This window comes from Mustela nivalis, assembly GCF_964662115.1.
Source record: "Mustela nivalis genome assembly, chromosome: 17".
NCBI classification, from domain to species: domain Eukaryota; kingdom Metazoa; phylum Chordata; class Mammalia; order Carnivora; family Mustelidae; genus Mustela; species Mustela nivalis.
This window is the reverse complement of record NC_139036.1, coordinates 43,910,438-43,936,085: the sequence shown is the minus strand read 5'-3', so window position 1 is coordinate 43,936,085 and position 25,648 is coordinate 43,910,438. Positions and strand designations below refer to the sequence as shown.

At 58.8% G+C, this 25,648-nt stretch overlaps 1 protein-coding gene across 17 annotated transcripts in view; it reads left to right on the top strand.

Annotated features, from left to right (window-relative positions):
• HDAC5 (histone deacetylase 5) overlaps nucleotides 1-25,648 on the top strand; it is a 37,277-nt gene that overhangs the window by 5,863 nt on the left and 5,766 nt on the right. Inside the window, exons 2-15 of one of the 17 annotated variants that reach the window (XM_082706322.1) lie at nucleotides 109-318; nucleotides 6,247-6,406; nucleotides 7,629-7,700; nucleotides 18,945-19,201; nucleotides 19,316-19,460; nucleotides 19,544-19,658; nucleotides 20,181-20,311; nucleotides 20,413-20,559; nucleotides 20,659-20,771; nucleotides 21,086-21,217; nucleotides 21,430-21,652; nucleotides 23,668-23,879; nucleotides 24,154-24,450; nucleotides 25,188-25,356. In XM_082706322.1, the coding sequence (XP_082562448.1) occupies nucleotides 7,634-7,700; nucleotides 18,945-19,201; nucleotides 19,316-19,460; nucleotides 19,544-19,658; nucleotides 20,181-20,311; nucleotides 20,413-20,559; nucleotides 20,659-20,771; nucleotides 21,086-21,217; nucleotides 21,430-21,652; nucleotides 23,668-23,879; nucleotides 24,154-24,450; nucleotides 25,188-25,356 (2,008 nt within the window). In that variant the 5' untranslated portion in view covers nucleotides 109-318; nucleotides 6,247-6,406; nucleotides 7,629-7,633. Of the gene's footprint in view, nucleotides 1-108; nucleotides 319-6,246; nucleotides 6,407-7,191; nucleotides 7,701-18,944; nucleotides 19,461-19,543; nucleotides 19,659-20,180; nucleotides 20,312-20,412; nucleotides 20,560-20,658; nucleotides 20,772-21,085; nucleotides 21,218-21,429; nucleotides 21,653-23,667; nucleotides 23,880-24,153; nucleotides 24,451-25,187; nucleotides 25,357-25,648 lie in introns of those variants that run through there. The other 16 variants (XM_082706323.1, XM_082706324.1, XM_082706331.1 and 13 more) reach the window with 16 other exon arrangements.

Here is a 25,648-nt window from a genome sequence, read left to right as displayed (position 1 = left end):
GTGTCCCTCCTCTCTTCCCCAAGTGTAACCCAACAAGCCCCGAGGTCTCCTTCAACTCTCTCAGATTCCCGAGCTGGGGGCCTCTAACCCTGCTCCATCTCTCCCTAGGGATGCCGTTCTGAGTGCCTGACTGCCTCACCCCGAAGGATGGCCTCTGATGGGCAGTAGAGGCCAGCAGCCCCGGGCTCCTGTCCCGTCCGTCTGTCTGTTATCGTCTGTCTCTCTTGACATCACCGCAGCTCCACCCCTTCCCATCCCAGCCCCCAACGCCAGCTTCCTGTGGGCCCAGAGCCGGCATGAACTCTCCCACCGAGTCGGGTAAGAGCTGGAAGGCCAGAGAAGGGCACCCTGGGGTGGTTTTGGCTTCAGGGGGCTGGGTGAGTTTCTAGCCCAGGCCAGCTGACCATCGGGGTCTGAGCTGTAAGGGAACGAGGGGGTCAGGACTGGAGAAGCATTTCCAGAAAAGGAAGGAGGCAAACCTGAAGTGACTGACCTGGAAACATGGGCTGACAGTCCAGCCTGGCCCTGGGAGGACCCAGGGTCCAACTCAGTCCCCATGCCTGCTGTCTCATCGCGGGGACCTGCTGTTCCGGTTCTGCGCGGTCCCGTTTGCCACTACAGGCAGGCCTGAGAGGGGATATGTGTCCCTGGATATCTCTGGGCCAGCCGAGGATGATGTTGGAAGGTTTCCACAATAGCTGAATGGAGCTTCGTTTTTGTGGTGCTTCTTTTTTTTTTTTTTTTTTTTTTTTTTTTAAAGATTTTATTTATTTATTTGACAGAGAGAAATCACAAGTAGATGGAGAGGCGGGCAGAGAGAGAGAGAGGGAAGCAGGCTCCCTGCTGAGCAGAGAGCCCGATGCGGGACTCGATCTCAAGACTCTGAGATCATGACCTGAGCCGAAGGCAGCGGCTTAACCCACTGAGCCACCCAGGCGCCCTTTGTGGTGCTTCTTATCCCGGTGGAGTTTCTCTCTGTTCCATGCTTTTTTCTTAGGGGAGGGTTTGCAGGGCCTTTGGCCTCGGCCTTTGCTGGGGTGTGTGGTACTGGGATGGGGGATGCAATGTCATGTTGATGGAGGAGTCTTGGCTTTCTCCTTTGAATCTGGGTGGACCACTCCTTCTCTTCTTGGGCACTGGACTGGGGTCCCCAGACTTGGATCTGGGGACTTTGACTTTGTGATGTCCTTTTCCCCTCTGTTCCTAGGAGGCTGCCTTGTGCTGCCAGAAATAGTCCATGGGTGGGACTCCAGGCGGCTTTATGTATGGGTGGGTCTGGGTGTATGCCCGTGAGGATGTGTCCAAGTAGCCTGAGCTGGACCCTCAGGAGTTTCCCAGGAGGGTCATGGGTCAGTGTGGTCAGGGTAATAACTGCCTTCTCTCCCTGGCTGTCTCCTTCTGCACAGTCTTAGAGGGCCAGAATCTATCTTGTTCCGCTTCAACCCCCCACGGCCCAGCCTGAACCTCCACGTCTCTTTCCGGAGGGATAGAGGGATATTTCCCTTTCTTTTAGGGATAAGAGAACTAGGACCTGGGGATGGAAACTGATTTGCAGGATGGAAGTGGCATCGGTGGGGGTGGGGGGGTGCGAATCCAGGCTGCCTCCCATCTCATTGCTTCTCAGCAGTTTGCTGGGCCTGATGCTCTCTCTTGGGGGGACCCGATGTGGCCGAGGTCCTGACAAGGCTCCTGGAAGTACCAGTAGACTCAGGGAAGCTGGGAGTTGGTGGGATTGTTTGGCTTCTTGCCCTTTGTTTTGGTCAAGGTTATGCCCTCTCCTCTTTGTCTCTTCGGGGCATGACAATGACATCCTCAGGGCATGGCTGCAGGCAGCATAGGGTGTCAGCGGTTGAGAGCTGGGCTCTCAAGACCCCCAGGTCAGCTTTGCCCAGGGAACCCCCTCCTGCAGTGTGTGCAGTTCCCCCTGCCTCTGTCCTTGCCTTCATTCAACTTGGAGGGGCTGTGGCTAGGAGTTAGACACGGAGAGGTGCTGAGGGACACCGGGACTGGGGGGGAACGGGCGGTCAAGCTCTGACCTCCTTCTTCCTCCTCTGAGGCTGGTCTGGCCAAGGGAAGGGAGAGGCCTGGTGGGTTCTCCCCAGTCCCTCGCCCCCCTCCTGGACACCGGCCGCCATGCCAATGGCTTGTTTCCTCTGAGCTACTGTGCTGACCTATCTAGGGCGACCTACAGTCACACTGAGCCTGGGTCGGACCGTGGGCCAAGGGAACAGAAACTGCGCAGAGGTATCTGATGATGGCTTGGGAAGGACATTTCCCGGCTTTGGGATTTTATTCCCTGAACAGGGAAAGGCTACGACAATCCATCTTGGCTAGATGAGGCCACTGGGTTGCCTTGCCAGATGCTGGTGCTCCAAGGTCCTCTTGCAGCCACTTTGGCCAGGGCTGGTGAGAGTATGGTGGTAGATGCAAGGTGGGGGTCCGCATGTGGCTCAGGAACCCCTGCCCCCCCCACCCCCGCCCCTGCAGTGGGGCTTATAGATAGAGCTGGTCTCACCTTCTGGCTGGCTTTCCAGCTCCCCCCAGCAGGGGGAGATGCTGTCTTCTCATGTTTGGGAAGGAGGGAGAGGAGGAGGGGGCCAGATACCCGGAACTGCATTTTAGGCCTGCAGAGAGGCCTGGGGGCTGGGATCCTTGCCTGGGGGCAAACTCCAGAGGCTCTTCCCGTCCAGTTGTCCAGTTTCCCTGGGGCTCTGGGGCTGCCTCTCCTTGTGGAGGGAGAGCTGCTCTGGGCCAGGGAGGCGGCCAGCTTCCACATAGCTCTCCTTTTTGAGGGGCCCTGCACCTGCTATTACCAGAGCTCAGAGTGGCATCTGGGCTGGGGCTGCCGGTGCCCGGCGCCTGGCACCAGCCTGCGGTCCACGTGCCTTTGGACACCACAGAGGGAAGATGAAACCATAGCTGGGCAGATGGGTTTTGACTTCGCTATGGATACGCTGACGGGAGCACTAGGAAGAGCACGGGGCCCTGGGGCCGGGGGGGAGAGGTGGGAGCGATGAGAATGGGTCGTTCCTGGGACCTGGCTGCCCTGGCCCGGAGCACCTCGCACGCACCCTCTCCTGCATCCCTGAGACTCGCTCCCCTATCCTCAGGCCACAGAACAGCGTCCTTTCCTGCCTCCCTCCAGTTCTCTCAGTGTGGGAGCTTTCCGGCTGGCAAGTGCCTGAGTATCCCCAACACGCCCAACCCGGAGCTCAGCCTGCGGGGAAACAGAAGAAAAATTGAAGATGGTCCATCCCTGCCCCCCTAGCAGACGAGTCAGTGAGAGAGCAGGTCCCGGGTGAGGGGAGGCAGGCGGGGAGAGAAGTGTACTTCTGGGGCTCCCCCCTCCTCCCCAGGGAGTGGGAGCTGACTGACTTACCTCTGGGCTGGGCTGCACGCCAGCATTTGACCTGATTTGCCTCTTTTGCAGTCTTGGGAGTACAGGAGGAGGCCATTGATGGGGCTGCCTCTGCTTCCCTGAGGAGGCTGCTCCCCGGTGTCTGGCTTCTCCTCAGGCCAAAGGGGGCTCAAGGAGGGAGGCTTGCTTTCTTTTTCTGGAACTGGTCATTTCTGCTCTCCTCTGTGGGATTGAAGGACAGACAGAACCTGCCCCCTGTCAGGGCTCAGACTGGAGGAGCTGGCGTGGGCCCTGGGCCCTGGGAGCTGGGCCTGCTCTGATCTCTGCCCTGTGCTCTGTGCCATTGCCTAGGAAGGAGGGCAAGAACCAGGGCTGCTGTGGGAGCCAGTTCGGCCGGCGACAGGGCCCCAGGAGGCGGCAGCCAGGTTCCTTAGCCCCAGCGTGGGAGGGGAGACAAGCTTCATGACAACACCGGCCTGCCCAGCACCTCCCAGCACGCTCTACACTTTCTCTCCTTCCCTTTCCCAGGAAGGAGGGAGAGAAAGTGGCTGCCCCCTCTGGGTGACCAGAGAAACTGGGGCATGGCTGTGGGGTGGAGCCAGGAACCTCGGCGTCCTGCCTCCCAGCCTCGGGCTCAGGCTCTGCCTCGGAGCCCCCGGGGACGGCAGGCAGCCAGCCCCGAAGAGGAGAAAGTGGGTCAGTGCGGTCTTGGCCCGGGGGGTCTGGGAAGTGGACTCTTGGCATCCAGTCTCCACTTAGGTGCCCCCTGGTGCACCTGTGCTCCCTGCAGATTGGGATCTGCTCCGCCCTCCTCTTCCCGCTTCATCAGTCGAAAGTCCCATCGAAGGCTCAGATGGGATAGTCAGAGGCAGGGTCAGCCCTAAGGGGATGTGAAAGAGGCCAAAGTAGGTGTTCACGTTTTTCCGGGACTGGGTTCAGCCAGCACCTGGCACGGAACCTGGCACCTGGCAGCTCCCGGGCAGTGCCAACGGGCTCCAGCATGATGGGCCTCCAAGGGCAGGAGAAAACTGGAGGGCAGGCAGGCCTGATGGCTCCGGGGCCCTGGGACAGCCGGCACGCTCTGCTCTACCCAGGGCGCTCCTGAGCCAGCCCTTGGATTTGTAATGGGCACGAAGAAGACTTGCTTTCTTTTAGGTCAGGGCCTTCCCCCAACCTTTTGTACCCAGGAAATGGTAGCCTAGAAGAGCTCAAGAAGCCAGCTTTGGGCTCTTCCCCTCCTAACCTTTAGAGGGTTGGGAGTCCCGAAGCCAGCCTCTAGGAAGGGAATGAGGTCACTGTGGCCTGGAGGGGGTGGTGCTTGCTCCCAGTGGAGCCCACGCACCCTGTGCTTGGTGGGTGCTCTGGAAGATTTGTGGGATGACCCTTGGGAGAGCTGGATGGCTTGGGACGGAGAAGATGAATGAACCGCAGAGAGAGAGGCTATAAAGCAGGAAGGATTGAGGTTAGACATTAAGAGGACCTTGTATCACTTGAATCTCAGAGGAAAAGAAGACACTTGTCCCCACCCCAGGTCTTGTCTCTAATTCCCCTGGAGGATTCTGGGAAGTGCATGGAGGATTATCTGGCTGCCTGGCACTTTGCTTCCCACCTCGTGCTGTTACCGGAAGTCCTGACGGTGCTGGCACCTGCCCTGAGCCCCAGGCTCTGACCACCTCTGGGTGCCCAAACCCCTGGGTGCTCCTGTCTTCCCTTACCAAGGAGTTTTTTTTCCTTGGGTTTTTTGCTGCTCTGGGTTCGGGGGGCCCTGCTTTTGAGTCACTGTAACTGATGACTTCTCCTCCTCTAGAACAGGGCTCCCCTACCATACTCTCATGTGCCTGGGGCAGGCAGAGAGAGCCGGGACAGGGCTAGCCAGCCCTTCTGGTTGCTCCCAGCGTGGGTGGGTGGAGTCCTGAGCTGGGAGGGGCTGCTGCCTCCGGCTTTCTGGGGCTGTCTTGAGTCTGCTGCCCATCACCCCGCTGGGGGGGCCTTGGTCTTCCCTTCTCTTCCTCTTCAGAGAGTCTGGTCAGCCAGGATGAGGTTGGAGCGGGAGGTCGTGAATGAGGTCCCCAGGCCTACCCCTGGGGTGTCTCTCAACTCCAAACCCGCATGGGGAGCACTGCTCCATCACCATTTTTCTAGAGTCAACCATGGCAGAGAAGCTGAGGCTCTGGATCTTTGTTCAGGTCCTGTTTCCCATCCCCCACCTCAAAGTACATCTTATCATAGAATATCGGCTAGTCCAGGGCCTGGGAAAGTCCACTTCCGCCACCTCCCCTGTCCCCGTGCTCCCCTCACCTGCCCCTTTGCTGTCCTCTCTGCCTGGCCAGAGAGCCGGCTGGGAAGATGGGCCGCGGGCGCCATGGCTACTGTGTCCTTGGTTGGCCAGCTCCTCCAGGGCTCCCGACAGGAGGGTGAGGTCATCCAGTCCAGGGAGAGGACAGGTGTCCCTGGCTCCATGCCTGGAGTCGGGGGCAAGGAGGGGCCAGGAGGGGGCTCTAAAATAGCAACTGTGACATCAGGAAGGGGGGAGGGGGATCCAGACCCAGGAATAACCAGGCTATTAAAAGGCTCCAGTGAGGTCAGGGGGCCAAGTGGGATCTCTGTACCAGTGGGAGGCACAACCTGAGGAGGAGGGACGAGCCAGCAGTGGGCAGGGTAGGCGGGCATCACCGGTCCTTGTGGGGCCCTAGCCCGAGGTCCTGTCAGGGCCCCAGGAGCATGGGCTGCTGTGCCAGGCCTGGAGCTGGGAGGGAAGGGCTGGCTTTTATCAGCTTCCTAAGTTCTTAGAGGGGCTCCAGCCTCATGCCTGTGTCTCCTGGGGTGCTGGGGGTCATCGTACCTGTTCATGGAAACCCTGGGGCAGCTTCATGTGTTCCTTTGTGTAGGAGGCAGTGGGCTGTGGTGGTTAGCACTCAGACTGGAGCCTCAGACATCCCGGCCTTACCATTTAAGCAGCCGTATGACCTAGAGTGAGTGACTGCATCTCTCTGCCTCAGTTTCCCCACCTGCACCTATCTCCTGAGGTCATCGTGCAGAGTAAACGAGGTGATGTATGTGCTGTTGCTAGCGTCGCCCCTGGTATGTTGCCAGGGAGGAGCTGTGTGTGCTCCCACAATGGGCAGGTGCTCCCTGGTCCCCTTCCGTGGTGAGGGCCAAGGCCTATCCGGGAAGACCGCCTCTGCTCCCTGGATGGCAGCTGAGCAGCCCCTGGAGGTGACACCCTTCCAGGGGTTAGGGGTAGGAGGGAGCTGCCATTCAGCTGCTGCCCAGGGGTCTCCCTTCTGACTGAGGGGGTGGGGAGGCACCCTCCAGCTCTTGAGGGAGGACAGAAATCAAATCAATTCCCATCTGGCTGGTATGGTAGGAGGGCTCCAGGGAAGATGTGAGGGTAGGGCAAGTGGCCCTGTCTGCCACCCTCTCCCAGACCCTTCTGGTTTCTTTACCTGCTCTGATGGCGAGAGGGAATGTGGAGATTGAATCTGGTGTTTGGGTCTCCGGCCCCTCGGATAGCACCCGAGCCGGTCCCAGACACATGGGTACTCTGGCCTGTGCCCTTCCCCGGCCCAGCCTCCGGCCACCCCGCTCTGTGGCCTTGGCCCTGAGTGCGGGCCCTCCCCTGGCCCCCATCCCCCTGCCTGGCGCTTCCTCCTGGGGTGGAACGCGCCTCCCCCCCCCTGGGGCCTCCGCCAGCCCGGGCTCCTGGGCTCCTGGCAGCCAGCCGGCGGCTCCCTGAGCATGCTCCACCTATTTATAGACAGGGCCCTCCCCCAACTGCTATTTCAGTCTCCTGCCAGCTGCCGGCGGCTCATTCGGGAAGGAGGAGCAGGGAGCCAGGCCCAGAGCTGTCACCCAGGGCTGGGAGGGAACACTGAGAGCCCGCCTGCCTGCTGAGCTCCCCTTCCTGTCCCCTGAGTGCTCAGCCATATAGCCCAGCTCCTGGGAGCTGGGCAAGGCCCGCGGTCTGATGCCCCTCTAGCGGAGAGCCGGGCCTGTAGCTCTGGGGCCTCCTGGCTCCTCCTGCTGCCTGGAGCGCCCAGGCCGGATGAGGCGCCTCCCCATTGCCCGGGTCCCAGCGGCAGTGGCCTCGGGGAGCCCCTGAGCAGCGAGGGCCCCGCCCGACCACCTTTCCCTTTGGCCGACTCACGCCTCCAGCAGCCCCCTCCCGCCTCCGGCGGCCCCTTCCCTGGCATGCTGCTGGTGCCCAAGGCTCAGGGGCTCGTGGAGATGCTGCAGACCATCTATGAGACGGAATCCTGTTTCTCAGCAGATGGGATGTCAGGCCGGGAACCAGCCTTGGAAATCCTGCCTCGGACCCCTCTACACGGCATCCCTGTGGCAGGTGAGTGCCTCGGTGTCCCCGCCTGCCCTCTGCCATCACGCATCCTTGTCCCTGGGCCAAGCTTCTGGCTCTAAGCATCGCCCAGCTGGGGTCCTGCCTGGATCTTTGTGGAGGGCTTTGCTGAGAAGATGGGCGGTCGGGGGAGCTGGGCTTCCTGAGGTGGGCTCTGTGGCTCTCCCCGGCCTGACCCTGCCTTCCCCGCCGTACCCTCCAGCCACACTGTGCTGCATTCGAGAGTCTCTCTGGTTTCCGGCAGGGTCAGCTTAAGCTGCTGGGGGCCATGGATCGCTGGAGGATCCTGGCCTAGTTGGCACTGTGGTCGGAGGGGAGGAAGTGGGTCAGTGACCTGCCTCCCAGGGGCCTGCTTCCCAGGTCCGGGCAAAGGAATAAGCTAGCTGAGGATCCACAAGACTAAAGGCGACCCCAGCTCCTCTGGCTGGGTTCTTGGGGAGCATGTGGCTTCTGCAAGTCTCCCAGTCAGGAGTTCCCAGGGAATCAGATGTGATGCAGGGTTAGGTAGGGTTAGATAGAGGCTATGTGGTAGGGTTAGGTAGAGGCTGGCAGCTGGCATGTCGGGGGTCCTGGCTCTCTTAGCTTCCTCATCTCTCTGTCCCTCAGGCCTTGGTTTCATCCCATCTCGTGATGGCGAAGGAGTGTTACCACAGTTCATTTGGGCTTGAGGACCCCCTGGTCCTGCCACCTTCTCAGCAGGGACATTTTTGGTTCTTGGCTGGGGGTGGGGTCCCCCAGAGCTGGGCCACTCCCTCCCTCCCTCCCAGGAACCTGTTGGCATCATCAGGCTGTTCTGGCACAGCCTTCCCACTGGGCCGGCACCGCGAGATGCTTCTTTTAGGGAGGGGCCTGCTGGACCCTTGCCCGCTTGGCCCCTCCTGGCAGTGGCTTGGCACTTAGGTGTGGGTGTCTGTGTGCCTGTGTACTGGGAGTCTTGGCCTCTGGATACGTGGGTGGGGGTCCCAAGCTTTGAATTGGGAGGTGGGAGCTGTGTGTCTCTGCAGGTGCCTGTGATTGGCTCTAAGCTGTCCAGGGATAATGTTGCAGCTGGACTAAGATGCGTCAGAGGACAGATGTTTTGGGAAATTTTGGAAAATCCTTGGAATAAGGCCTGCCCTCTGCCTGGGCAGTGATGACCACAGAGTTTCCAAGGGTAGGGGCCTAACCTTAGGAGCCAGCCCTGCAGGGTGCCCACACAGGCCCCTGGGATGGGGGCCTAACCTTGGGGGCTGGACATGCGGGGGGACCGACACCATCCCCTGGGAGGAAATGTAAACCCAGAGCTCTAGCCCTGGTCTGGTGGAGTCGGCAGCTCTCAGTTGTAAGCTCTAAGTGCCTGCGGACCCCTGCCTGGAAGCCTCAGAGAGCTGGTCCCCTGGAGGGCAGAGGACTTGACGGGCAGCTCTCCCCCATCATGCACATTTCGGTCCGCATCCTGCCCTTTTACTCTGCTGTCCCTTGCTTCCCAGCAGCGGCTGGCAGTTGGTCTGAAGTTGCCTCCTCAGCATGTTCTCTTACCTTCTTTCAAGTTAGACCCCAAAACCCTCACAGGCTGGAGCCCTGCTGCTCTTGTCCCTTCCCTAAGGCTGCCTGTCCCTGCATAGACCTCCTCTGGGCCAGCCCTCTCTCCAGATCCCTGTGTCCCCCTACCACACACACACACACACACACACACACACACGCTCACGCATGCATTGCCTAGCTTTCTGATCGGCGGTGTGGTCCATGCTGGCAGGAGGGAGGTGTGAGTCACCTCAGCAGCTCCGGGAGAGGGCTAAGAATGTTCCCCCTGCGCAGCTCTGATGCTGTGTTTGTGACGCGGCTGGGGACAGATATAGGCCTGGAGCTCGGCTGCCTTGTGTTTTTTTTTTTTTTTTTTTGGACTCTGGAATGTAAATAGATGTTTCAAATAGAAACGCTTTAACCTTTGGGTTAAAAAAAAATCCACCCCGGATAAACACGGCCATGAGGGCCCAGGCAGCCCGGTGTTCCCCCCCCCCCCCGCCCCCGCCCGCCTCCTCTCCCTATCTCTTGATCAGTATCCAAACAGGAGGCCTAACGAAGCCTATGGCTAAAAAAACAGGTGTCCAGGAACGCTTCTTGGGCAGTATGTGTTGCCCGGTCTCCCTGGCCGGAGAGGCTGGGGAACAGGGCTTTCCAGGGTGGCTGGCTGCTTCACCAGCAGGACTTTGGAACTCTGTTTTTGGGCCATCCTTTGCTCTCTGAGCGGTCTGTTGCTGTCTGTGCATGGCCGTTGTGTAGCACAGAGCCTGGCGCATGGATAAATGAAGGTTGCTTTGAAGGGGCCGGTGTCCAGGGCTGAGGTCAGGACTCCTGGGTTCTACTCTGGGGCTTGGCCATCTGGGTGAGCAGACAGATATGCTGAGTTGCCCCAGTGGGTGAGCAGAGCCTTGGCAGCGGGGAGCCCACGGGGGCTGCAGGGCGCTCTGTGCTGTGTCTGCTCAAAGAGGGGGACCAGGCATCACTTTCTTCTAGCCCTATAGGGATCTTACTTGATGGATGGGATCTCTGCCGGACTTTTCTGCAACAGCCCACCACACAGAGGGCACCCCCATCATTCAGGCCTCGTTGCGGCTTGGGGAGCCTCGGGGCTCGAGCTCCTGTGTGGGATTCCCCAGGACACAGTGCTGGGGGAGCCCGTGTTTCCTGTGGGCCCTGAATGCCCCTGTGGCCCGGACTGGGCAGCGCTGATACGGGCATCGTGCAAGATTTTAAGGAGCAGACGTGGAAGAGGAGTTTCCTTTCCCCAGTGAGGGAGGGTGTGAGTCCTGCTTGTGCCAGGAAAGGAGGCTGTGAATGCTGGGAAGTGCCATGGCGTTTGGGTTCGGTATTGGGTTTTCCCTTGGATACTCTTGCTCATGTTCTTGGGGCCATTCCAAGCTTGGCGGGGTGTGTGGGCGTGTAGGTGGAGGGGTGTGGGGAAAGTAGGAAGGGCGAGGCTCAGGTGGGAAGGGAACTAATTAAGTCCTAAGCCACGAGCATATCAGGCTTTCCTTACCTTGTCTCTTTTAGGAAGGTTTTATTAGCCATGTTGTACAACTGAGAAGGATCAGAGAGGTTAAGGAACTTGCCCAAGGTCAGAGGGTAAGTGACAGCTGGGATTCGGATTCAGGTCCACACAATTGTTCCTTTGTGTACGCTTTTGAGAGGTGGCCCTTCTTCTGGGGAGGGTGTACATCTTCATGCCGGAGCAGGTGGCTTTGCCCTTGAGGCGTGGGCTTAATTTCAGTCCTGACTGGCCCCTTGGGTTGGGTGTCCTTGTGTAGTATACAGTCTACACGACCTGTCTTAGTGCCTCCTGAGTGTAAGCATCTCAGGAATAGAGACCAGTGTGGCTCTGTGTGTGTGTGTGGGGTGGGGTGCTCCTGAGCTCTCAGAGAGGAGACTTTGTTTTCTGTGAACATTGGGGACTCCTTGGTCAACGCTGTCCCTCCTGCAGGGATTTCAAGGGAGAAGGGACCTTGGACGCGAAGTTGAACACTCCATCCTGATCAGACCAGCTCCCCTGCCCCCATCCACTCTTCTTGTGTTTGAGACCCTCAGCTGTCCCTTCCTTGCTGTACAGCTGCCAGACAGGAAATCAGATTAACTGTGTCCACACACACAGCTGTAACAGCTGTCAGGTTAGCAGCAGAAGTGCGTGCAGCCCGCCCGCCCGGGGACACCATGAGAAAGAAAGTTCTCAAACTTTCAGTTGCATCAGAATTACTGATTTTACATATACTGAATTTATATATTAAAGTGCAGACCTCCAAGCCTGGCCCCCCCATCCCCTGAAGGGTTCGGATTCTGTAGGGCAGCCCAGGAGCCAGCATTTTGGACATATGTCCAGTGACTCTGATGCGAATGGACTTAGACCGTGCTGGGGGTAAGGGCTGTGTGGACAGAAGTCGGGTGGACACGGTCATGGGGCCTCGCAGCCTGCCAGTGCATGTCACCAGCAGCCCTGGAAGGCCTGGACAGGCTCTGGGACTCCTTGGAGCAGAGGGAAGAAGGCTATCGCCCCATTCAGAGGCACACCCAGCCCCCAGCAGCCTGGCGGCCTGCAGAGGGAGAATGTCTTGAGATGCTGGGCAGCCCGTGTCTCAACCCCAGCTGGGGGGGTGGATTATGGCAAGTGGCCAGGTGACCAGGTGGGCAGGGTGCCCTGCTGGAGGCTGAGTTGCACTTGGGGAATGGAAGCAGATCCCCTGGCCTGGGGCCCCTGCTGTCCACCCCAAGTGTGGAGTGGACAGTCCCACCAACAGCTGCAGCCTTTGAATGGGTAGCGTGCCTTTTAGCTGCCTCTAACTGGGCACCCCAGTGTTCCCTGGAAATGTCTGGGCTGGGAGAAGTAAGTCCATTTCTCCTCCAGATAGCAGCCGAGGTCAGTGAGTGACTCTCTCTTCCTCAGCAAGACACTTCGCGCCTTCCAGCAGGCGTCCACACACCTGCTGGCTTGAGGTCCTTCAGTCACATCGTCTGCCTCAAGGTTTCTGGGGGTTCAAACCACCCAGCCCCCTTCTCCCCTGCGCTCCTGGGCCCTGGTGTGCTGGGGGCCTAATGGATGCTCTCTCTAGATCCCTGCATCCTTAATGCAGAGTTTGGCTCCTCTCTTCATCTCTCATTAAATGCCGGAGCAGCCATCATGGTTTCTCCTGGTGGTTTTTCTGTTTGTTTGTTTGTTTTTGTTGTTGTTGTTTTTTATTGGGAGGCTATTAGAGAGAAGACCCTGTGGAAGCCCTAAGTCTTACTCTGCCTCCTTTCCAGATGATGTGGACAAACCTCTTTCTTTCTTTCTTTCTTTTTTTAGATTTTATTTACTTATTTGACTGAGAGAGATCACAAGTAGGCAGAGAGGCAGGCAGAGAGAGAATCAGAAGTAGGCTCCCTGACGAGCAGAGAGCCCGATGTGGGGCTCCATCCCAGGACCCTGGGATCATGACCTGAACCAAGGGCAGAGGCTTTAACCCACTGAGCCACCCAGGCGCCCCAGGGACAAACCTCTTTCATTGTGGCCCCCTGGCCTCTGTTGGTTTGGGAAGCTGAGTTGCTCATCAGCAGGCCCTTCCCGCTCAGACGTTCTAAGAGCCTCTGAAGTCGATTGCACTTTGCTTCTGCCTTTCAGGAAGAGGGGCCCAGGAAGATGTGGGATGGTACTGGAGAGCGAGCTGGCACAGGGAGGCAGGAGACCAGAGAAGACTTTCTGACTGCTTGGGGTTGGGGCCCTGAGAGCAGGGAGCCACACTTGTGCGCATCTGTGCTAAGTAATGCTTATGAGGAACCCGAGGGAGGCCGAGGCCTGTGGGCTGTGCTACAGAGGACGGGGCAGCCCTACTGGGATGTAGCGAGGCAGGACAGACAGCCTGGATATGCTGTGGTCAGCAGGAGGCTGTTCCCAGAGATCCCTGCTAGAGCGCAGGGATCTAGCTGCTGGCCACCCCAGGGTGTGTTGTGTGGGGCACTCAGGCCGGGCTTTGATCAGGACCACAGAGCGACCTTGGAGTGATCTGAAACCAGAGAGCTAAGGCCTCCCTCTGGCTTGGAGTAGTTCTAAGTATTTTTTTTTTTTTTAAGATTTTATTTATTTTGGGGGGGCATACAAGTGGGAGGAGGGGCAGAGGGAGCGGGAAAGGGTCAAGCAAACTCACCGCTGAGCAGGGAGCCCGATGTGGGGGCTTGATCCCAGGAGCCAGAGTTCATGACCCTAGCTGAAGGCAGATGCCCAACCAACTGAGCCCCCCAGGTGCCCTGAGTTCTACATATTTTCTTTCTTAAACTTGAGAAACATTCTGAGAAGTGGTCCAGACTGCCAGAGGGGTCTGGGACACACACAGATAGCAGGAACCATTAGTGATCGCCCTGACCAGCTACCCCTGAGATCTTCCTGGGCCTGGGGCCAGGCTCTCCTGGGAGTCCTTTCCTGAGCCTAAGAGCTCTGGGAGGAAGGTGCTGGTCTTACTCCTGTTTCACAGATGCCTGCCTGGAGCACAGAGAGGGGCTCAGGGCCTTGCGCTAGGAAGTGGCGCAGCCTGACCTGTACCCGGGCGTTTTCTTACTCCAGGGCCGTGGCTCTTAACTATCACGTGGTGTGTGTGAGCTTGCGTTACGTGAGGAACTGCGAAAATTGCTAGGTGAGAGTCCTCCCCAGCTTGCGCATGGGGAAATACTGTCTGAATTGTGGTAGAACCTGTTGAGCCTAAATTGGGCTCCCTAGTCACGTAAGAGCCCAGAAATAGATCATGGGAAACCGTCCTTGGTGGGGAGGGGTCATCAGCGTCACGGGGAGGAGTGAGAGATGCTGTTCCCTGCCTCCTTCCAAGATCCCTCAAGGCCAAGGAAGGGACGAGTTCCTTTTCCCATTCTCCAGAGGGACAGAATGAGGGCGTTGGACATTGAAGGAAGCTGGGGACCACCCAGCCTGTGGAGGGAGCTCCTTGAGGCTCAGGTGCCAGGGGAAGGCGCTGCCTTCCGGGTGGGCTGGCAGCGTGCTGCTCTCCAGAGGGCCTGGTTCCATAGGCGGGCTGGTGCAGAGGGCCTGAGTTGCCCTGTGGTGGAGTCAGGCTCTTAGATAAGTGTTCAGAGGGTGTGAGTCCCCACTGCATAGCCGGGATCTTCTGCACAGTGGCCCAAGAGGTTTGGTTTCTTCGTCTGTGCACAGAGGGGCCTGAGGCAGGTGATTGCAAAGGCCTTTTTCATCCTCTCCCCATTTCAGCAGGGTAGTTCCTTTGACCCAGGTCTTACCTGCAGAGGCCTTGTTTTTTTTTTTTTTTTTTTTTTTGTCCTGTGTAGACTTTCCAAATAGCTCAGTGCACCCCTGGCTCTTAATCCGCGTACCCTGGGTCCCTTCCTTTTGCCCTGGCCCTCTGTGGTGGGCTCCAGGGAGCAGGGTCTTTAAAGAGCTAAGCGGTAAGCTGTTTTGGCCTGTGGGCTTGCCCTTTCATCTCTGGCTTCTCCAGGGGTGGGTCAGAAGGCACCGGTTTCCCTGTTGCCAGGGTTTGGGTCACAGGGATTCTGGAACTGGTGATTTCTCCACTTGAGGGCTCAGAGCTGGGGCATGGCTTATAGGTATGTTCCGAGCAGGGGGAAGGCTTGGCTTTGCCCTCCGGTAGCCAGATGCGTTTTTTATTTTGAACTCTTATTCCTAAAGCTGTTGCTAAAACCTGCTGCTTACATCCCAGAGCTCCTGCCTGCTTGGGGGCTGCGTCCCTTTGTCTGGACACTCTTTTTAGTCTAAGGCTGTGCTGGTGCGCGTCCCAGAGGTTGTCCCGCCAGCACCTGCCTTGTCTCTACCTAGGAGCCAGCCTATCTATCCCTGGGCATGCTGCCTAAAGACTCTGCGGCGGGAGCCCGCCTTTGGCTGGTGGGGCTCGCGGAGAAGTGGGGGTGGGGCAAGCATCCTCACTAAGGTTTTGGCACCGCCCAGGTGGGCCCACGAGACTGGGCAGGGCAGCCCCTCTCGGGCAGAGCCTGGTTTGCGTGAGGCCACTCCAGAAATACACCGCCCTGCCCACTCATCTACCTAGGCTGGGGCTTCTTAGTGGAGGCAGCGTGAGTCAGTCTTGCAGAAGGCCGAAGGATAAGATGATAACGTTCTCCTAAGGCCGCTGCTCCCAAGAGGAAGGGTCAGAGTCCCGCAGGAGCAGAGTCTGGAGGAGGGTAGACCTGGACCCTTGTTGCATCTTCCCTCTCTAGGAGGTGACTGTGTTGGCCATCTGACTTCCTCTGTATTCTCTACAGCTCTCTGTCTGAGGGAGGCATGGGGGCCCCGGGGCCTTACCCTCTTACTGACCCCTCTCCTGGCCTTTCAGGGATCTCTTTGCTAGCTGGAATTCCTGGCCTTTCCTCTTAGGGAGCACTGCCCCTCAAGCCTGCTTTCTTCTGTCGTCCGAAGTCCTCCCACTGTCTTGGTCCACCAGGAGGCGGTCGAGAGCCTCCTCCTGTCTTCACACACCCATTTCACCTTCCAGGTGCTTGGTTCTAATGGTAACCATGGCCATCTGCTCTGCTCACGCCCCGCTGGCAGAGGGCACAGATCCTCTAGGGGGTGCAAGGCCAGCCAGGCTGCAGGTTTTGTGTCCAGCAGCCTTCATTCAAGAGGCTCTGTGCCTCCTCCGCACCTTTTCCTGGACTCCAGGCGCTCAGCCGTCATCCGTTAGAGCTGGGCTGAGCGGGTAGGCCTTGGGCTGCTGTGTTCTGTCCGGGCCACCACAGCACCTGTGGACTCATATTCCCTCATCGGCTGTGCTTCCTACTTGCATGGGAACGAGGCTGGTGTGGTAGAGCCCACGGCCTGTCCTGCTATCTGCAGAGCCATGGGGCTGTGGCTCCCACTACAGCTGGGGCCTACTCTCCCTGCCACCCCGGGGGGAGGGTCCCCGAGCCTGAGCCCGTGCCCTCTCCGCGGGGCTCCTGCAAGGGAAGCCAGCCCTGTTGGCGGCAGTTGCATCCCAAGCCGGGTTATCTGCTGGGAGCCAGGAGCGCTTGGACCCCTGCCCTTCCCTAGGCAGGCAGCAGGCTGGCAAGCGTCCAGCTCCTACAGCCCCAGGCCTGCTGGGAGCAGCAGGTTGAAGCCTGTCCTTCTCTTGGCTGAGCGGTCCGAGTGCCACGGGCCAAGCCATGCCGAGGAATAGATAACTCTCCAGCCAGCTTGGGGCTTTACTGAGCATTTCCAGGGCTGGGGAGACCAGAGGCTGTCTGCTGGGTCCTTGCTTTCACCCTGCTTTGCACACTGGATGGGGTCGGCCACCTCCAGGAAAGCCCCGTTGCAGGGCCTTTCCAAGGGCCCTTCCTCCTGGTGCTGGGGGAGGACGGGGGCTGGGAGGGAAAGGGAGTGAGTGAGTGTGTGTCTTTGTATGTAGCCCTGCCCTCCTGGCCACATCTGGCCACTCCTGCAGATGTGGCTCAGGCCTCGTGGCCACAGAGTCGTCAGTGTGGCTGGCGGGCAAACCACAGAGGAACGTGCCTAGCAGTGCTGGGCGGAGAACAGGCGGGCGGGGACCAAGCTATTCTGCTCAGGCTTTACCTTCCCCCAGCCTGTCCCAGAGGCCGTGTTCAGGCATGAGGGTCGTAGCAGGGCCCGAACCTTCAGCAGGCCTGGTCCCTGCCTGGGTGATAACTCATTCAGTGTCACTGGAGAGATCCAAACCCACAGACTGTGCAGGGTATGGAAGCCTCTCTTAGCTCAGCCCTCTGTCCCCTCCCAACTCCCTGTCCACTCCCAGTGAAGATAAGGGATGGGAGCCTGGGCAGAGAGGTCTGCTCACGAGGGCAGGAGGCACACTGGTAGCCGCCAGCATGTTGGGGTCCTTCCTTCTCCAGGCCCAGGCTGGAGTGGGCTGCCTTGCCACAGGAAGGTCTTCCCAGCTCCCTGTGGCCTCCCTGGGCTGGAGTGAGAAAAGTGAGGGCTTTCTTTGGAGAAAGAAATGGAAGAGAAACAAGGTGGGTTGGCCCTGCCTTTCTCAACTTCCTCCTTTCCAGGCAGTGGGTAGCCTGTCTTCCCCTTCCTGCCAGAGGCTCTGTGGAGTTCGGGCTGGGCTTAGGGCTCCCTGCTGGTGTGGTGTTTGCCCAGTTGCCCTGGCAACCGCAGGGCAGGGGTGGGGAGTGACATTGAGTGACCAGAGGACAGTGCACGAGGATGAAGTCGAGACCCATGCTTCCCATGAGCCCCTTGGAACATTTGCCCAGGGATCCATTGTCCACATGGGGGCCTGGACCTAAGGTCTTGGGACCTAGCTGGCCCCTCTACCCCTTTCCCCTCCCTGCTGGTTCTCCCTGAGACTGGAGTTCTGAGATCTCTGCCTGAGCTCCAGCCTCCGTCCCTCCACCCCACCCCACCCCATGCTGTTACCCTTCTTCCTGTCTGATTCCCTTTCCTTTCCTGTCTCCTCCTCCTACCTCCTCCCTGCACCGCCCGCCCATTCTCTCATTCCCCCTCCCCCCAGGCACAGCTGCTGTTTGGCTCACTCTATATATAGCGGCATTTTCAGGGTAATTACAATAAAACTGTTGAAAGGAGATAATCCAGCAAAGGAAGCAGAGTCTGACTCCCAGCCCCCTCCTGTCCCTGGTTTCATGCAGCCCTGCACCCCCTTTCCCTGAGGCCTCCTGCTCCAACCCCCCAACCCCAGTCTCATAGCCTCTCCTTTGGGCCCCATCTGCCCCATCTGGGTGTGGGACAGAGAGAAGGGGGGAGGCAAGAGTAGGGGTGTCCAGAGGGTCCCCACAGGTCTCTCCTGGGTTTACTAAGAGCCCTGGCTCCCAGCCCCCTGAGTTCTAGAACCATCCTCGGCTTCAGTTTCTCTTCCAGTATAGGCTTCTTGGCAGGGAATGTGTGATGTTGAAAGGTGGGGAGGAGGCCTGGGAAGGACAGTGGGTGCAAGCATAGGGTTTGGATTCACATTCAGTTCGTCGGTCACCTGGCCGTGTGTCTTTGGTCATGTACTTCAACTTTCCTAAAGCTCAGTTTCCTCTTCCGTAAAGGAGTTCCTATAAAATGCCCACTGGCGTTAACCGTCAATGACAGTATCACAGGTTGAGGACTCAGTCTCCCAGAGACTGTGCTTCATGCTTAAGCATATTTTTTTTTCTTTTCTTTTTGTTTCAAAGATTGAATGGTTTATTTTAGAGAGAGAGTGAGCTTAAAGTGGGAGAGGGAGAGAGGGAGAAGCAGAATCCCCCCCCCCCCCCCCCCGCCAAGTGCAGAGCCCATTGTGGGGCTCAATTTCAGGATCCTGAGATCCTGATTTGAGCCAAAACCAAGAGGTGGACGCTTAACCGATGGAGCCACCCTGGTGTCCCGGCTTGTCATGTTTTCTTTTCTTTTCTTTTTTTATAAGATATTATTTATTTATTTGACAGACAGAGATCACAAGTAGGCAGAGAGGCAGGCAGAGAGAGAGGGGGAAGCAGGCTCCCTGCTGAGCAGAGAGCCCGATGTAGGGCTCGATCCCAGGACCTTGAGATTATGACCTGAGCTGACGGCAGAGGCTTGACCCACTGAGCCACCCAGGTGCCCCTTGTGCATGTTTTCTTATTGAAGTTCATGTCTTTGACTTCAGCTAAGACAGAATGTGGTTCTGCGGAGCAGAGGGGTTTTCCTGTCCCTCTCCCAGAACTTTCCCTCCTAGATCTGGCAGTCCTGGCTGGTGGCTTTCTGGGGCCCCAACATGGCTGCCCAGGTGTCACGGTGTTGCCATTGGGCTCCCTGACGCCCATCTCTTGTCCCCACAGTGGAGGTGAAGCCGGTGCTGCCTGGAGCCATGCCCAGCTCCATGGGGGGTGGGGGAGGCAGCCCCAGCCCCGCGGAGCTGCGGGGGGCTCTGGCAGGCCCTGTTGACCCCGCACTGAGGGAGCAGCAGCTGCAGCAGGAGCTTCTGGCGCTCAAGCAGCAGCAGCAGCTGCAGAAGCAGCTCCTGTTCGCCGAGTTCCAGAAACAGCATGACCACCTGACACGGCAGCATGAGGTCCAGCTGCAGAAGCACCTCAAGGTGAGCGAGGGGGGCGCGGGGGGGCTGCCCAGACCTCCGATCCCCGCCCGGACCTGGCTCACCCTGGGTCCGTCCCGTCGTCCCTCTCCCCTCCCCCCCACCGCACCCCTGCAGCAGCAGCAGGAGATGCTGGCGGCCAAGAGGCAACAGGAGCTGGAGCAGCAGCGGCAGCGGGAGCAGCAGCGGCAGGAAGAGCTGGAGAAGCAGCGGCTGGAGCAGCAGCTGCTCATCCTGCGGAACAAGGAGAAGAGCAAAGAGAGTAAGGCCTGGGGCCTCCCGCACCGTCCCCAGCCCAGGGGTCTGGGCGCCGAGCACCCGGGTCAGCCGTGCCCTGTCCTGCAGGTGCCATCGCCAGCACTGAGGTGAAGCTGAGGCTCCAGGAATTCCTCCTGTCGAAGTCAAAGGAGCCCACGCCAGGCGGCCTCAACCATTCCCTCCCACAGCATCCCAAATGCTGGTAATGGCCCTTGGCAGGCGTGGGACACAGAGCTGCCCTGCTCAGGAGCTTGCCTGGCTGCAGGATGGCAGGGGGTCTCCTGGCCGGAACCCACAGTCGGGCCCTTCAGTCTTTCTTAGGGGATGAAACTCCCACCCCTGGCTTTTTTCCTTTCTTCCCTCCCCAGGATCCATTTCTTTTTTTTTTTTTTTTTTTTTTTAAGATTTTATTTATTTATTTGTCAGAGAGAGAGAGAGGGAGAGCGAGCGAGTACAGGCAGACAGAATGGCAGGCAGAGGCAGAGGGAGAAGCAGGCTCCCTGCCGAGCAAGGAGCCCGATGTGGGACTCGATCCCAGGACGCTGGGATCATGACCTGAGCCGAAGGCAGCCGCTTAACCAACTGAGCCACCCAGGCGTCCCCCCAGGATCCATTTCTTATCCCTTGATGTGCTGGGCATTTCCTAACGGTGCTTGCTGGGTGGGAGGCCCCATTGGCTGGGTAGTAACCTAGGTCTGTTTCTATCCCACCCCACATCCCCCAGGGGAGCCCACCATGCTTCTTTGGACCAGAGTTCCCCTCCCCAGAGTGGCCCCCCTGGGACGCCTCCCTCCTACAAACTGCCTTTGCTTGGGCCCTATGACAGCCGCGATGACTTCCCCCTCCGCAAAACAGGTGTGTGGTGGCCAGCCTGGCTTTCTAGAATATGGCTCCTTGGAGGTGGGTGTGTACCTATTCGTGTGGGTGCATCTGAGCCCTGGCTCCCTTCTCCCCAGCCTCTGAACCCAACTTGAAAGTGCGTTCGAGGCTAAAGCAGAAGGTGGCTGAGCGGAGAAGTAGTCCCCTCTTGCGACGCAAGGACGGAACAGTCATTAGCACCTTTAAGAAGAGAGCTGTTGAGATCACTGGCACTGGGCCTGGGGGTAAGGACTTCTGTCTCATTCCTGTTCTGAGGTCCTGGGAGTGGGGGGGCGGGGAAGGTGACTCTGAGCATGTCCCAGTGACAGCCAGTTCTCCCGTAGTGTCGTCCGTGTGTAACAGTGCGCCAGGCTCCGGCCCCAGCTCTCCCAACAGCTCCCACAGCACCATTGCTGAGAATGGCTTTACTGGCTCAGTCCCCAACATCCCCACCGAGGTACAGGCCTGCTGAGGGCTGGGCGGGTGGGCCAACCTGCTCCATTTCCCTTGGAAGAAGAAAGGCAGCTCCTTCCTGTCTGTCTCGCTGAGAGTATCCAGCAGGGACCTCCCTGCCCATGTGGACAGGCTAGAGGGACCTGTTGCTTTTAGGTGGGCTTGTCCCATGGGCCTCTGGAGGACTGTGATCTCTCAGTACCCCCAGGTGGGGCTTGGTGTGGGGAGCAGGGAGAGCGAGGCACCATTCAGAGTCCTTGGCCCCAGAAAACCCTCCTTTGCTGGCTCTCATGCCTGTCTCTCCCAACTGCTCCCTAGATGCTCCCCCAGCACCGGGCCCTCCCTCTGGACAGCTCCCCCAACCAGTTCAGCCTCTACACGTCTCCCTCTCTGCCCAACATCTCCCTAGGGCTGCAGGCCACAGTCACTGTCACCAACTCACACCTCACCGTAAGTATGGGGCGTGTGCCTCCTCCTCCCTCTGGTGTTGAGGTCTGCTGTCCTGGATGCTTCCAGCTGGGGCTTTGGTCCACACAAGGCCCCGAGTGAGAGCAGATGGCCTTCTGGTGGGCAGAGGGTGGGTGAGGGATGCTGATCCTGGTTGGCAGGACTCGGGGCCATATAAGCCCCTCCCTCATCTCCACCTCCCTTTCCCACCACAGGCCTCCCCGAAGCTGTCAACACAGCAGGAGGCCGAGAGGCAGGCCCTCCAGTCCCTGCGGCAGGGTGGCGCACTGACGGGCAAGTTCATGAGCACATCCTCCATCCCTGGCTGCCTGCTGGGCGTGGCGCTGGAGGGCGACAGCAGCCCCCACGGTCACGCCTCCCTACTGCAGCACGTGCTGCTGCTGGAGCAGGCTCGGCAGCAGAGCACCCTCATCGCTGGTGAGTGGGAGGGGGGTGGGTGGCTATGCGGGGGGGATGGGGGGGCACCTGGGTGTCAGGCTGCTGCAGAGGCCCCGCAGGGCCGCCCTAAGGGAGTAGCTAGGGTTGCTCTCCAGCTCTGTCCCAGCTGCCCTCCAGGGCATCGGTGACTTCTCCTGTGTCCTCCAGACATGACTGAGTACATACAGCCCACCAGGCACTGTTCTCGAGGTCATCCACAGCCGCCACGTGCTCACGTCCTCGAGCCGCGCTATCCAGTAGACCTACAGCATGAGCCACGCTTGAAACTTCAAGTTTTCTTTTTTTTTTTTTTTTTAAGACTTTATTTATTTATTTGACAGAGATCACAAGTAGGCAGAGAGGCAGGCAGAGAGAGAGGAAGGAAGCAGGCTCCCCGCCAAGCGGAGAGCCCAATGTGGGGCTTGATCCCAGGACCCTGAGATCATGACCTGAGCTGAAGGCAGAGGCTTAACCCACTGAGCCACCCAGGCACCCCAACTTCAAGTTTTCTGGAGCCATGTAGTAATATGTAAAATGGGGAACCTGGCTGGCTCTGCTGGGAAAGCACATGACTCTTGATCTCGGTCACGGTTGTGAGTTCGAGCCCCATGTTGGGTGTAGCAGTTACTTAAAATTAAAATCTTAAGAAAAAAAAAGTGAAAAGAAACTGTTAAAATTAACTTTAATAACATACTTAACTCAGTAAATCTGGAATATTGTCATTTTTTAAAGGATTTTATTTATTTGTGAGAGGACAAGCATGAGATGGGTGGAGGGTCACAGGGAGAAGCAGACTCCCCACCAAGCAGGGAACCCGATGTGGGACTCGATCCTGGGACCCCAGGATCCTGACCTGAGCCAAAGGCAGAAGCTTAACTGACTGAGCCACCAGGTGCCCCTTATTTATGTATGTATTTTTAGATTGTATTTTGTTTATTTATTTTTATTTTTTAAAATTATTTATTTATTTTTTAAAAAGGATTTTATTTATTTATTTGACAGAGATCACACGTAGGCAGAGAAGCAGGCAGAGAGAGAGGAAGGGAAGCAGGCTTTCTGCTGAACAGAGAGCCCGATGCAGGGCTCGATCCCAGGACCATGACCCGAGCCTAAGGCAGAGACTTTAACCCACTGAGCCATCGAGGCGCCCCTGTTTATTTATTTTTAAAGATTTTATTTATTTGTCAGAGAGAGCACGTGCACAAGCAGGGGGAATGGCTCAGCTCCTGCTGAGCGAGGAGCCTGTTGGGGGATGGATCCCAGGACCCTGGGATCATGACCTGAGCCCAAGGCATATGCTTAACTGACTGAGCTCCCCAGGGTTCCTTATTTATTTATTTTAGAGAGGGAGAGAGAATGTATGTGGGAGAGGGAGAGGGACACACACACTCTATGCTGAGCAGGGAGCCCAACGTGGGGCTTGATCTCATGACCCCGAGATCCTGACCTGAACCAAAATCAGATGTTCAACCGACTGAGCCTCCCAGACGTCCCCATCTCAATTTAGAGGGGCTGCATTTCAAATGCTCAGTAGTTACAAGTGGCTGGCATCCCAGAACTGGACAGCATAGTTTTGGACATTCAGACCTTCAGCAGCTAGTGGCATTAGAAGAGGTTCTGCCTAAAAGACATACAATCCTGGCCCCAGGCTTCCCCACCCAATGGCATCCATGTCTACTATCAGGGCAGTCTTGTTGCAGTTGGAGGAAACAAGTTATTATTTACCTACACTGAGGGCGTAAGACTATATGTGCAATCATAAGGGAATCTAAGGGAGAGAGTGGTGATTCCAGGAAGGCTTGCTGGAGGCAGTGACTCTGAGCTTACAGGACCGTTCCATTGTGGGGAGGAGGAAGAATGGGGCTCAGGTTGGGGAGCCAGGTGCCCCCAGGCCCCTCCAGGGTTTTTCCTGATTATGTAGGTGGTGGCGTTCTAGGAGGGGGAGAGAGCTGGGGTAGGACGGGGGTGCCTGGCTCCTTGGCAGTGATGGTTCCTCCCCTCCTCCCGCTGCACAGTGCCACTCCACGGGCAGTCCCCGCTGGTGACAGGTGAACGTGTGGCCACCAGCATGCGGACAGTGGGCAAGCTTCCGCGGCACCGGCCCTTGAGCCGCACGCAGTCATCCCCGCTGCCCCAGAGCCCCCAGGCCCTGCAGCAGCTCGTCATGCAGCAGCAGCACCAGCAGTTCCTGGAGAAGCAGAAGCAACAGCAGCTGCAGCTGGGCAAGGTGAGCTGGGGGCGGCCAAGGGCCAGGGCGGTGCTGGGGGCCGGGCAGAGCAGGGCACTGGTCTGGCAGCTAAGGAGCGAGGGGAGCGGGGGGCTAATGCCCTGGGCCATCCCCCAGGCTCCATCTGCTCCAACATATCACCTGGCCTCCTGGAGAGGCTCCGTACGGCTGGCCAGCTGCCAGGGGAGGCCAGGGAAGGGCAGACCATCCTGGGCCACGGCTGCATGGCTGCGCCCCCTCCCAGCAGATGTCCCCCCTCGCTCTGCTCCTCCAGATCCTCACCAAGACTGGGGAGCTGTCACGGCAGCCCACCACCCACCCCGAGGAGACGGAGGAGGAGCTGACCGAGCAGCAGGAGGCCTTGCTTGGGGAGGGAGCCCTGACCATCCCCCGGGAAGGCTCCACGGAGAGCGAGAGCACGCAGGAAGACCTGGAGGAGGAGGAGGAGGAAGAGGAGGAAGAGGAGGAGGAAGAGGGGGAGGAGGACTGCATCCAGGTCAAGGATGAGGAGGGCGAGAGTGGCCCTGAGGAGGGGCCCGACTTGGATGAGTCCAGCGCTGGTTACAAAAAGGTGACCCCTCCACCCCAGCCCTTGATCACTGCCCCTCTGTCCCCCACATCCCCATCTCCCCGCTCTGTGTGGCCCAGGATGCGGGGGAGGGGGTGGGGGGACGGTGGCTTTGTGTAGAGGGCAAACACGGAGGAGGAGGGGGCAGGGGGTGGTAGAAGGGGGCGCTGCTTGTGCTGGTCTCAGGAGAGCCTCCTCCGCCCAGTCCACCAGCCAGTCCTGGCTGCCACTGTGACTGCCCCCCTGCTGAGCTGTGTGTGTGTGTGCACGTGTGTGTGTGCGTGCGCGCGCGCACGTGTGTGTACTTGCGAGCGCCCATGTGTTTCCGCCTGCTTTGGGCCAGTTGTGCATCGGTCTCTATGTGCACACGTGTGTGTGTGTGTGTGTGTGTGTGTGTGTACACACACACCCCCACTGTTACTCCAGTCTGCCCCGCACCTAGCAGCACTCCATTCATTGCGGACAGCGCTGAGCCCTCCAGGCCTGAGTCATCCTGCCCCCTCCCACGCCCCCGTCCCTCCTGCCTCTTACCTCAGTGCTACTCTGGCTGACTCATCACGTCCCCCCCGCCCCCCTACCATCTCCTGGGAGGTGGCGGTGGTGAAGGCTGCAGTGCCTCCTGTCTCTGGTGGGAGGAGATGGGGAGCGGGTTTGGAAGAGAAGGGCTGGAACAGGGGGGCCCCCCAGAGGCCCCAGGACACTTGTCCTCACTTTCATCTCCTGCCCGCTCTCCTCCTGTGCAGGTGTTCTCCGACGCCCAGCAGCTGCAACCACTTCAGGTGTTCCAGGCGCCCCTCAGCCTGGCCACTGTGCCCCACCAGGCCCTGGGCCGCACCCAGTCCTCACCTGCTGCTCCTGGCGGCCTAAAAAGCCCCCCAGACCAGCCCGCCAAGCACCTCTTCACCACAGGTGAGCCCCGCCACACCAGTGGTCCTCCCCCCGCATGTACCAGGAGCCTGTGTGGGCTACCCAGCCTTGTACGACCGGCTGAGGGACCACGGGATTTTTGTGCCATCATCCCATAAGCCCTGGGTCCCTGGGTGCCGAGAACCTACTGTCTCAGTTGGGCTCCGGCCTTCTCTGGGCCCTGTCCTCTCTGTGAGGTCAAAAGTGAGGCCTCAGTCCGTCCCCGAATGGACTGGGCTCTGAGGGGGCACAGATGCCCGGTGATGGTCTGACCCCACCAGTGGGGTGTCGGGAG